This window comes from Microtus oregoni, unplaced genomic scaffold (assembly GCF_018167655.1).
Source record: "Microtus oregoni isolate MIOR12 unplaced genomic scaffold, Mior012 000074F_ref0000038, whole genome shotgun sequence".
NCBI lineage: Eukaryota > Metazoa > Chordata > Mammalia > Rodentia > Cricetidae > Microtus > Microtus oregoni.
In genome coordinates, this window is record NW_024544004.1 from 1,317,594 (window position 1) to 1,330,987 (window position 13,394).

Sequence of the window (13,394 nt, forward strand, 5' to 3'; positions counted from 1 at the left end):
TGGGAGACTTTTAATGACTGCTTCTAAATCCACAGGGGTTATAGGTCTATTTAAATCTGGTTTTGAGGGCTGGAGAGATGGCTCAGAGGGTAAGAGCATTGCCTGTTCTTCCAAAGGTCCTGAGTTCAATTTCCAGCAACCACATGGTGGCTCACAACCATCTGTAATGAGGTCTGGTGCCCTCTTCTAGCCTGAAGGCATACACACAGACAGAATATTGTATACATAATAAATAAATAAATAAATAAATATTTTTTTTAAAAAAATCTGGTTTTGATTTAGTTTTGGTATGTGATACCTATCCAGAAAATTATCCATTTCTTTTAGAGTTTCCAGTTTTGTGGAACACAGATTTTTTAAGTACGACCTAATGATTCTCTGAATTTCCTCAGTGTCAGTTGTTATGTCCGCCTTTTCATTTCTGATTTTATTAATTTGCATATTCTCTCTCTGTCTTTTGGTTAGTTTGGATAAGGATTTGTTTTTCTTGTTGATTTTCTTGAAGAACCAACTCTTTTTTTCATTGATTCTTTGTATTGTTTTCTTTCTTTCTTTTTTTATTGATTTCAGCCCTCAATTTGATTATTTCCTGTTGTCTACTCCTGGGTGAGTTTGCTTCTTTGGTTCTAGAGCTTTCAGGTGTGCTGTTAAGTCACTAGTGTGAGATTTCTCCACTTTCTTTATGTAGGCATTTAGTGCTATGGACTTTCCACTTAGCACTGCTTTCATAGTCTTCCATAAGTTTGGGTACATTGTGCCTTCATTTTCATTGAATTTTAGGAAGTCTTTGATTTCTTTCTTATTTCTTCCTTGACCCGGGGGTAATTCAGTTGAGCATTATTCAGTTTCCATGAGTTTTTAGGTTTTCTGTAATTTGTGTTGTTGTATTCTAACTTTAAATCATGGTGATCTGATAAGATACAGGAAGTTATTCCAAATTTTTGCATCTATTGAGATTTGCTTTGTAAGCGAATATGTGGTCAATTTCAGAGAAGGTTCCATGAGGTGCTGAGAAGAAGGTATATTCTTTTTGTATTTGGGTGGAATATTCTATAGATGACTGTTAAGCCCATTTGAGTCATAACATCTGTTAGTTCTCTTATTTCTCTGTTAAATTTGTCTGGCAGACCCGTCCATTGGTGAGAGTGGGGTATTGAAGTCTCCCACTATTAGTGTGTGTGCTTTAAGCTTTAGTAATGTTTCTTTTATAACTGTGGGTACCCTTATATTTGGGGTATAAGTGTTCAGAATTGATATTTCATCTTGATGGATTTTTCCTGTAATGAATATGAAATGTCCTTCATCTCTTTTGATTGATTTTAGTTTGAAGTCTATTTTGTTAGATATTAGGGTAGCTACACCAGCTTGCTTCTTAGGTCCATTTGATTGGAAAATCTTTTCCCAACCGCTTATTCTGAGGTAATGTCTGTCTTTGATGTTGAGGTGTGTTTCTCATATGCAGCAGAAGGACAGCTCCTGGTTTTATACCTATTATGTTGAGTCCATTGATATTAAGGGATATTAATGATTGGTGATTGTTAATTCCTGTTATTTCGTGTTTTTGTTGTTGTTGGTGGTAATCTGTATGTGTGTTTTCTTTCTTTATGATTTGCTGGTGTATTACTATCTATTGCCTGTGTTTTTGTGAATGCTGCTAACTTCCTTGGGTTGAAGTTTTTTTCTAGTACTTTCTGTATGACTGGATTTGTGGAAAAATATTTTTTAAAATCTGTTTTTTTCATGGAACATCTTGTTTTCTCCATCTATGGTGATTAAAAGCTTTGTTAGGTATAGTAGTCTAGGCTGGCATCTGTGGTCTCTTAGTGTCTGCATAACATCTGTCCAGGACTTTCTGGCTTTCAGATTCTCCATTGAGAAGTCAGGGTATTCTGATGGGTCTGCCTTTATGTACTACTTGACCTTTTTCCTTTATAGCTCTTAATAGTCTTTATTCTATATGTTTAGTGTTTTGATTATTATGTGGCAAGGAGACATTTTTTTTGGTCCAGTGCATTTGATATTCTGTAAGTTTCTTGTATCTTCATAGGTATGCCCTTCTTTAGGTTGGGAAAGTTTTCTTCTATGATTTTGTTGAATTTATTTTCTGTGCCTTTGAGCTGGAGTTCTCCTTCTTCTATATATTATTAGGTTTGGTCTCTTCATGGTGTCCCAGATTTCCTGGATGTTTTGTGTTAAGAATTTGTTGGATTTAGTGTTTTCTTTGACTGATAAATCTACTTCTATTGTATCGTCAACACCTGAGATATCTCTTCTATCTCTTGGGTTATGCTTGTATCTGTAGTTCCTGTTTCTTTACCCACGGTTTCCATTTCCAGAATAACCCTCGGATTGTGTCTTCTTTATTGTCTGTATTTCAATTTTCAAGTCTTGAATTGTTTCCTTCACCTGTTTGATTGTTTTTTATTGGCTTCTTTAAGGGCTTTATTGATTTTTTTCCAATTTTTTGTTCATCTTTCCCTCCATTTCTTTAAGGGAAATTTTCATTTCCTCTTTAAGGGCTTCTATCATCATCTTAAAGCTATTTTTAAGGTTGTTTTCTTCTATTTCATCTGTGTTGGGATGTTCAGTTCTTGCTGTCGTAGAACCACTAGGTTTTGGTGGTGCTATGTTGTTTTATTTTTTTTAATGTATTCTTACACTGCCATCTACCCATCTGGGTTTGGGGTAATTATAGATACAGGCGTTGATTCTTCCTCCAATTTGTGCAGATGGTGTCTGTGCCTCTGGGCCACTAATGCCTTGGGGAACGGTTGGCAGAGATGGGGTGATGATGGGTTCCATGGGTTTGTAGGGGTGGAGTGGGGCTTGTAGGCTACAGGGCCCAGTGGGTGGTGGGGATGGCAAAGCAGCCTGTCTGCAGTAGCCTTCCCTGCTGACTGGCTGCTGGGGTTGTGATGGGAGGGGTAGGGGCACAGGATGTACCCCAAGGCCCAAGACCTAGAGACCTCAGTTGTACAGCCAGGAGACCAATCATCCACCTCTTCTCCAATCTGTTCTTGTGGTGCCTATGCCTTGGGGGGTCGCTGATGCATGAGGAAGGGTTGTTTGGGGGGGGATGGGTTCTGTGGCTTTGGGGGCCTGAGTGGGGCTTGTAGGTTACAGAGTTCCATGTGTAGTGGGGTGGAGGATCAGCCTGCCTGCAGAAGTCCCACCTGCTGATCGTGCTTGTCTTTTACTTTTTATGTGTGGGAGTGCATCATACCCACAGAGATCAGAAAAGGGCATCACGGCATTGGAGTTGCAGGAACTGGAGTAATAGATGGTTGTGAGCCATCATCTAGGTGCTGGAACCAAACCTGGGTCCTCTGCAAGAGCGGCACATGCTCTTGACTGATGAGCTAGTTCTCCATCCCACCTTAAAGCCTTATGTTAATGATTTAAGAGCCTTTTTTTAAAAAAATGCAATATATATTTCTTTTTGAGCATGTTTGTTTCTATATCCTGTAAGTTTTGGTACATTGTGCTTTCATTTCTGCTCATGTCCTAATTTTTTATACTTTGTCCTTTTTAACTCATTGGTTAGGGATTTGTTGTATAATTTTCACATATTTATAAATTTGGTAATTTTGCTACTGATTTCTTTCCATTCTAATCAGAGAAGCTACTCTGCTTGCTTTCAATCTTAATTTTTAAAAAATATTCCGAGCCGGGCGGTGGTGGCGCACGCCTTTAATCCCAGCACTTGGGAGGCAGAGGCAGGCGGATCTTTGTGAGTTCGAGACCAGCCTGGTCTACAAGAGCTAGTTCCAGGACAGGCTCCAAAACCACAGAGAAACCCTGTCTCGAAAAACTTAAAAAAAAAAAAAAAAAAAAAAAAAAAAATATTCCGAGGCTCAATATTCTTTGTTTATAGCTAGTATCCACTTATGAGTACATACCATATTCATCTTTTTGGGTCTGGGTTACCTCACTCAGGATAGTGTTTTCTAATTCCATCCATTTTCATGCCAAATTCATGTTAAATGTGGTTGACAGTTGTATGGTATGGCTGGGGCAGACTACAGGGCCACTGGCAGTGGCACTAGGATTTATCCCTACTGCTTGTACTGGCTTTTTGGGAACCTATTCTCTTTGGATGGATACCTTGCTCAGCCTAGATATAGTAGGGAGGGCCTTGAACCCTCCACAAAGCAATGTGCCTTACCCTCTCTGAGGAGTGGATGGGGGTGGGGTAGGAGGGTATTTGGAGGGAATGGGAGGAGGGGAGGGAGTGGATACTTGGATTGGTATTTTTTGAAAAATCAAATAAATTAAAAAAAACTTTTAAAAAGATAAAAAAAAATTCTGAGGCTTATTTTGTGGCCTATCATCTAGTCTACCCTGGAGAATTTCCCACGTGTGTTTAAGGTAAATGTGTAATGTTCTTTTGCTGGGTAAAGTGTTTTATAGATGTCTATTAAGTCTGGTTGTGAACAGTTTTGTTACTACAGCTTGTTCCTATAGCTTGTGTACAGTTAATATTTTAACAGAGATTGCCTTAAACACCAGAAGATAAGAGCAAGCAAGAGAGAAAAAGGAAAAGGAAAATAAAGTAAAATAAATTTTGCTTGATTTTTCAATATTTCTCTGGAAAGATTGGGTCTTGAATTTCCCTATACTACCCTTTTCTCTGACATCATCCCAAACCCTCATTCTCAGATTAGGACGCTAGAAGGCATAGCCCAGAAATAAGAGTGAACTGGAAGTGGTAGATTGGCTTTGCTGGAAGTGCAGCAGGCCTTTGAATCATCTAATTCCTAAAAATGATTTGAGATCACGCTAGATAGCTAGTTCTTCTGGCCACCTGCCAACAGCAAATTTAAATTCTCTGGGAGAAAATAGGCCTAAAATAGTTTTATAGTTTTTCATATATAATATCCAGAACTCAGTATCAATATAACCAGGCCTATGAGAATGCAAAATACAAGAAATAAAACTGAGGCAAATAAGGAACAATGGCAACAGACTTGTAGAGTATTTAAATAATTACATCATTGGAGTCCGAGTTAAAACAAACATGGATAGTATGTTCAAGTAGATAAAATATGCAACCATTATATTGATGTTTGATGATTTGGGCTCTATAAATATGGAGAAAATATATTAAAAGAGGAATCAATTTTGAGCATTGTATATAATGTGTTCTCATTTGTAAAAATAAATTGAGAAATACATATTTAAAATTGAGATAAAAATCCCATAAAATTAGTCATTTTAATTATTTCAAAGTATATGCTTTGGTGGCTATGGTGGTCTGAATAAGAACGGCCCCCATAGGCCAATATATTTGAATATTTGCTCCACCCAACACACAGACATTGATGAAACTGTTTGAAGAGATTAGAAGGTGTGGCTTATTGGAGGAGGGTATCACTTGGGGTGGGCTTTGAAATTTAAAAGACTAGAGCCATTCTCTCTGCCTAGTTCTTGTTGATTGCAGAGACCTGCGCACTCAGCTACTGCCTCAGTACCGGCCTGCCTGCCTGCTGCTATGTTCCCTGCTATGACAGTCATGAGCTCTCATCCTCTGGAACCGTAATTCCCTTGGTCCTGTTATTTTGTTACAGCAATTGCAAAGAAGATGGTTTGGGGGTATATTAAAATGCTATCAAACTGTCAATGCTATTTAGTCCTAGAACTTTTTTTTAAAAAAAATATTTATTTTTCAGTATTAGGGATTGAACCCACAGCCTTGGGCAAGGACTCCTATTTTCCAAATGTTTTTGTCATCTCAAAATGAAACTTTCTACTCATTAGCAGTCACTCTCTTTCTTCCAGACTTCGGCTCCCAGCAGTCACTACTCTGGATGTTTCATATTAGTGGAACAGACATGGTCCTTGGTGTTTGGCTTCTTTCACTTGTCATGATGCTGTTAGAGTTCATCCATGTGCTTTAGTCCTAATTTTTAAGTTAATGTACAGTTACTTTGATATATAATATCACGTTTAGTTAAGGGATTGAACATTTATACCTACATTTGAATATTACTGTATGGTTATATTAATTTTTATATGCTCATAAACAAAGAATATTTAGGGGAAAGATACTCAAAACATTATCAACATTAGCTATCTCTAGGGACAGAAATTAAAAGGAAAAATAATTTTTCATTATTCTGTGCCCCCCTTTTGGGTTATTTTGAGACATTGTTTCTCTCTATCTTTTGGAATCCATCCTGGAATTTGCTCTGTAGACCAGGCTGGCCTCGAACTCACAAAGATCTGCATGTCTCTGGCTCCCAAGTGCTGGGATTAAAGGTGTGTGCCACTACTGCCCAGCTTATTCCACCTCCTTTTTAATGATATTTTTTTTTAATTCAGTAAAAACAATATATTGTTTGTCATCTAAAAACTACTTGAGCCATTTATGGTGACACATGCTTTTAATCCCAGTACTTGGGAGGCAGAAGCAATAGGGTCATTATAAATTCAAGGCTAACTTGGTCTGTATAGTGACTTCTAGGTCAGTCAAGGCTATATAGTGAGACCCTATTTCAACAAACAACTTAAAAATAGAAATAAGCCAGACATGATAGCATATGTCTGCATTCCAAAACTTGGTATGAAGGCAGAGACAGAAGGATTGTTCTATGTAGACTAGCTTAGTCTACATAGCTAGTTGTACGACAACTGATCTCTCTCTCTGTCTCATCTCCCTCTGTCTCTCTGCTTCTCTGTTTTTTTCTCTCTCTCATACATACAAACACATATACACATTACCACACACACACAAACACACACAAAGAAGATGATATCCTTTCAAAGTAGAAGTTTCTTCCTTGAATCCTTTTATGATAATGCTAATATTTAGGTGATTCTTTTATCTGATATATTTATAAATGCAAAAGGCAACATTTGAATAAACTACTTTGAATATTTAACATTTTTAACATAACAATTGTAATCCTGCTGATATATAGCTCACTTGAAAAACTAAAACAAGAAAAGAGAAAATTATATTAAGAATTTTCTGTTCATAAGATATTTTCAGTGAAGTTTGTTAACATTAGAAAACAAAATGAGAACTGGAAAGATGGCTCGGCAGTTAAGAGCACTGGCTGCTCTTCCAGAGGTCCAATTCCCAGCAACCACATGGTGACTCACAACCATCTATAATAGGATCTGATGCCCTCTTCTGGCATATAAGTGTCCATGCAGAATATATATACTCAAAATATAAGTAAATAAAATAAAAAAGAAAAGAAATATGCCTTTAGATGCAGTTACTCTGAGAGTGGTACAAAGGGCCAGAAAAGCAACAATTGCACGTTAAACAAGCATTAGAAATCTGTAGATTAAATGTACAGACAGAAACAAGACAGTAAAAAGCATTTTTGCCCATTCTTTAAAAATATTTATCCAGGGGCCATTGAGATTGATCAGTGGGCAAAGGCAGATACCACCAAGCTGAAGAATATGGTGGAAGAACAGAAACAGCTCTCATAAATTGTCCTCTGACCTTCCCACACGTGCTGTGACATGTATGTGCTCCCCAATAAAATATATAACAAAATGTAAAGCTACGAAGAAAATATTAATCCAAAGACTTGGGAAGCTGAGGCAGGAGGGTTGTCATGATGCTTGAGCCAACCTGTGTTACAAACCTAAATAAATAAGTAATAAGATGTGGATGTGGATTGAATGTCTTTAGAATATTATTGTAGGGAAAAGACTTACATGGGCAGGAGTGATGGTCTAATAGAAACATATGGACCATATACTTAGAATTTTCTAGTAGTCACATTAAAAAACGAAAAAAAGACAAAATCAATTTTAACAATGTATTTAATTCAGTATATGAAACATTTTAATATATAATAATATTAAAATCATTGAGGCTTGCTGTGCTTATTTTCATACCAAGGCTTTGAAATCCAGTTTGGATTTTATTCTTTGTTGTTGTTGTTTGAGACAGGATATCTCTGTGTAGTCCTGGCTGTCCTGGAACTCACCCTCTAGTCCAGGTTGACCTCGAACTCAGAGATCCACCTGCCTCTGCCTCCCTAGTATGCGTGCCACCACCGCCGTGCCTAAATTTTGTTCTTATAGCACTTCTCAATTCTCAGTAGCCTCCATTTTAAGCACTCTGTTATCTAATATTGCAAATGACTACCATAGTGAACATCCCAATTCTAAGCCAACCTGACTCTTAAAGCTGTGTTGATATCAGTTAAGTCTGTGTGATAATCACTTATTTGTTATCTTTTCTTTGTGGAGTATGTGTTTGGAAAATTCATAATTTAAAACGAAGGAGAAAGACACATTAGATTTTTAAAAGCTTCAGGGAGAACACAGAGTAAATGTGACCCTATGGATGCTGTAACTGGAGGAGTATGGGAAGGCAGTAGCAAATAGTCCATGTATTTTGAGACTGGAATATTTTCTATAGTTAGACTTTTATTGCAATGTGCTTCTTGTCCTGAGCACTCAGTACACCAAATTCTGGAGCCATCTTTAGGAAGCTTGGGAGCTTGTGTGGCTGCCTCGTGAGGTCTCCATGCTCAGTAATACCTACTACACGAATGGTAGGGTGTCTCACCAAATACAGAGCTACACCTCATTCACAGGCTCTCTGCTTTTCTTTTCCTTCCTTGCTTCCTTTTCCCCTCCCTTTGAAATGATTCTGTCTGTCTTTTGTCTGAACCCTTTCTTCAGGCATGTGAATCTCACCCCCATTTTCCCCATCTTTTCTCTTGGAATCTAAGAACCAAAAATAATCAAAAATATTCTAAGCAAAGGGATAATATCAAAAAATAACATGAGACTATAAATGATTTGAGGAACCATTCATTTATTCAATTACAAATAGCTCCTGAGGGCATTTTATATACTAGACACTATGTTAGAATAATCTATTTGAGAATAAGAATTATCCTGAAATGTGTTCATATGTTTTGTTTTTACAGTTTTCTACAATCATGTCTTTCGCCCTTGTTCATTATCTACATCTCCTCTGCCTCCCCTTCACAGACACTTCATGCTCATTACGTCTTAGAGGTGCTATTTGAAGCTAGGAAAGTCCTGAAGCAAATGCCGAATTTCACTCACATAAAAACCTTTCCCTCCAAAGAGATAACAATCTGCGGTAAGTTTCGGAGTAGACTTGGCATGTTAATATTTCGGAGCCTCTTGGTCCTGCGTCATTTGCCTAACTTGAAAACTATGGAAACTGGATTGTGTTAAGGGGAAAATGTTAATATAGAATTATCTATCATGATAATACTGTTCCCCATCTTGTCTTTGTTTTGCATACCAGCTGGCAGGAATTAATTATGTGGGAAATTAAAGAACTCTTGTAGCTTTTTCTAAAGGCAGATAGCATTTTAATATGGAAAACCACTGATGGGTAGACTAAGTGTTCTTTGCCCTCTGCCTTGCTCTCATTATCTCCATCCCATGTTGCTTTTTCCAGGTGGGTCTCTGCATGCATGCCACTTCAGCTGGGAAGAGAAACACCCAACGCAGGGTGGAGATTAAATTCTTTTCTGCCCTTGGCTGTTGTTTTAGATTTTTTTTCCAACTGGTCTTTGCAGTTTTTAAAGGAGTGGGAATGTCCCCAAAATCTGTTTCTTGTTCTTCTAAATAACAAGATTGGAGATTTTGTTATCTTATAGGCCAGCCTGGCAGGATATTGCTTGTAGAAAACAGTACACATTGAAATTCATCACAGTTGGTGCTCAGCGTGCTTACACTGTCTGAGAGTGGGGTGCATGGAAGGAACAGCAATTCCCTAACTTCTAATTAAGGCTTTAGGTTACAAAATAGTGATTGTTATTTTCCAAATCAGTTTTTAGCCCACGTTCTCTTCTGGTGGCAGGTAGAAGTGGATTTGGCAACCTAATTGAACCCTTTCCATTCCCTGCAGCTCATAGTGGTGACAGGAACTTGATGTCGCAGTATATACCTCATGACATGGCTTGACTCCGGTTTTTGAAGAGTCTCCAGTGGTTTAATTCAACCTAATCAGGCCACCAGATCTCTCAAGACAATAATGTACCTCAGCACAGAGACCTTTTATTCAAAGCTGTAGCAAGCTTTGCTTTTGATGGAAATAAAGGCTCAGTAAACCGTGCCAACCTGTAAAGCCTCTGAAGCCAGGGGCTAGATTTTCTAGTCGAATGTACTTTAACAGTCCAAACCAGATGTTAGGATCTGCTCCTGTGCATTTTCCATTAGCCCCCCAGTCGCCTTTGCAGATCTAGCGGCAATGAGGTCACAGATGTGTGCCACTGCACCCTAGAAGAAGAAATGAGTTAGAGGGCCTGGAAGTCCTAGAATTCCACACTATAAGAACCAAAAATCTCTTACAGAGATGTTCTGGTTCAATTTTTCCACTGTTTTTTTTCCTGTGTTAGAGATTAAACCCAGGACCTTGCACATGCTAGGCAAGCACTCTATCACTAACTATATTCCCAGCCCCATATCCTGTTCTTATGGGTGAAACAGAGGCCCAGAGGGAAATACATTTTGTCGCCAATGTACTTCTATATAGTACCCTGTACTATATATACCTCATGACATGGCTTGACTCCGGTTTTTGAAGAGTCTCCAGTGGTTTAATTCAACCTAATCAGGCCACCAGCTTGCTCAGCTAGTCAGTGATAGGGTTAGGATTAAAAATGAGAGCTGCTACATTCCAGACTAAGGAGAAGGCCGCCTTTTCACTTGTCTGGCTATTTTTCACTTGCCATCATCAGAAAATTACCAGAGACTAGGTAGACTGGGCAAGTCCATTCATTTAAGGGACACTACATTTGGGGCATTTATTTCCATATCCTTCCCCCGCCCCACAACCAAACATAGATAGCACCTTCGGTAAAGAGAAAAGCCAAAACCAGTAGATTTCCTTAACGTAAATTAGTGTTTTCTGTCCCCCTCTTCATTTTTAAGAAAAATAATTTTTAGATTGTGTCTCATTTTTTACTGATGCTTGCCTGGTACTCACTGAGTAATATACGATGGTCTTGAACTCTTGATCCTTCTGTCTTAGCTTCTTGAAGTTTTGTTGTTTAGTTTCCAATTCATGCTACAAATCATAATGAATTCTGTACTCATGTCATTGTTTGCAGGGAAAATACCTTTATGTCTACCTTCCCATTGCATGTTGATCTTATGTCCAACTAGAAACTAAAAATATTTTTATAGTTTTCTTTATTCCTGTCTTGCTGTGACTCAACCCAAGGACCCTCAACTCCTAATATACTCAAACAACTTCGTACTTTAGCATGCTAGCTATTGTAGTACTTCATATTCAGATTTCTGTACGTGTGCTGATGGTAGTGTTGGTGGTGTTTATGGTGGTGGTAGTGGCAGCGGTGGTGGTGGTGTCTGTGTGTGTGTACATGTGTGTATGTGTGTGTATGTGCTCGCACATGCATGTGCACACACATGCACGTGGGTATGTGTGTGTGTGCATGTATGCAGAGACCAGAGATTGATGATAGGAGTCTTTCTCCATTGCTGTCCTCTTTACTTTTTGAGACAGGGTCTTTCTCTGAAGCTGGGGCTCACTAATTAGCAAGGCTGGCTAGCCAGTGAGCTCCAGGACTCTGCTTGGCTCTGCTGCCTCCAGGACTGAGGTTACAGATGGGGGCCACTGCATGTTGTTTACACTTGGTTAATGGGGACCCGAATTCAGGTTGTCAGGCTTGATTAGCAAGCTCCATACTCACTGAATCATCTCCACTGCCAAAATACTCATATTTTTAAAAGGCAAATGACTCTGAAGAAAATTAGGAAAGCAAAATAATTAGCAAAATATATTAAGTTTTTAACTGTTTAGCTTTTGGAGGGAGACTATCTAAAGGTATTGACATTTAAGTATCCACTAACATCAATATGCCCCTTTATTTTATTGTTACTATTATGACAATTTTATAAATAAGTGCTGGTGATGTAGGACTTAAGCTTTATTCTTTCTAGTGTAATTCAAGATTCTGTCACATAGACTTGATTTATCTTGCTTGTGGGATTTTAAACTGGAAAAAAAGTTCCTAAATTAAATTAAATGGTAATTAAGTTGAATACAAATTTTGAGCATAGATTATGAAGGATAGATATTTTACTTAAAACTATTTATCCAAATAGAAATTTTGAATATTCATATAGTCGCTCATTTTTTAATTAATGAGTCATATATTCAATAGTTTCCCTTAGTTGGATTTGTTTTTCCCTATAACTGTCTTGTCAAAAGAATTTCAACTATCTAGTCATACTTTTTAAACTTTTAAAGTTAGAAGTAAAATAAAGCAAAACCCAGCAATGGTTTAGATTTTGTGAATGGCTGTGGATTTAGCAACTAAATGCATGCCACATATTGAGTGCCTGCAATTTCCTAGGTTCTATGGTAGGTCTTTGAAGAGTTCATGTTTTTAACTCCCTGGGTTCTATGGTAGGTCCTTGGAGAGTTAGTGCTTCCTGTGATAGGTATTTTTGCTCCTCTCCTGAGCCTGAAAATATAGGCAGTACAGAGTAAATCACTCTGAGTTTTAATTTTGAGGTGAGAATATGCTGGGTTTGAATTCTAGCTCTGATTTTGGTGACTGGGTGATCGTACACGTTTCTTAACTACACTGGGCCTCATTTGGAATATAAGAATGACATTACTACGCATTTCATAAAATGCTTGTTGAGGATTGAATAAGAAAATAAACATAAATATCTTAGTATAGAGTTTAGCTCAGAAGGAATGAAGCCCTACGAAAGACTAGAGAAAACAGGTTGCAGATGCTGTCTGCCCCCATTCGCACCACAGGAGGGGAAGAAAGAGTTCGTGGAAGCAAAGTGCATATTCAATTAGTATCATCAACACAAGGTGAAAACCCAATCCCATGAGAACACTTGGGGTATTTGAGATTTAAAATTTTATAACAAAGGAAGCATTGCATCTTGGTGCTTATGGAATAGTGATGTTTTTACATTTGTATTTCAGGTGATTTGCATGGGAAATTGGATGATCTTTTGTTGATCTTCTATAAGGTAAACGATTGCTATTCTAACTATTTGTGCTTTTGTTGAGTGAGGGCGGTCCTAGGCCATATAACAATATTAGTTTTGTTGTATGCATGTCTATACCACAAATATAAATGTAATATAGCAGGTTTTTTTCATCTTAGAAACTCAAAGATTCGTAGAGACATGTCTTTTGCTTTTTTTCACACAACTCAGAGATTGGCTAAAAAAATATAATTAGATTATTTGTTCAACATTGTGGCTATCTGTATATCAGTTAGATTGTGTATCTTGCTGTCTTTAGTATGTCATAAAGGTTGAAGTGGTACAGGATGAAGAGAAATGTACTCTGTTTTATTTTGCGTGGAAATTAACACGTTGTATAGCAAGTCTTCACTTTGATCACACACTAATTATGTGTGAAAAGAGATTCCTTTGGTAAA

At 37.7% G+C, this 13,394-nt stretch overlaps 1 protein-coding gene across 1 annotated transcript in view; it reads left to right on the forward strand.

Annotated features, from left to right (window-relative positions):
- Positions 1 to 13,394, forward strand: part of LOC121441308 (serine/threonine-protein phosphatase with EF-hands 1-like) — a 107,584-nt gene that overhangs the window by 47,220 nt on the left and 46,970 nt on the right. The window contains exons 5-6 of the mRNA XM_041642444.1: positions 8,971 to 9,085; positions 12,932 to 12,978. Of these exons, the coding sequence (XP_041498378.1) occupies positions 8,971 to 9,085; positions 12,932 to 12,978 (162 nt within the window). The remainder of the gene's footprint in view (positions 1 to 8,970; positions 9,086 to 12,931; positions 12,979 to 13,394) is intronic.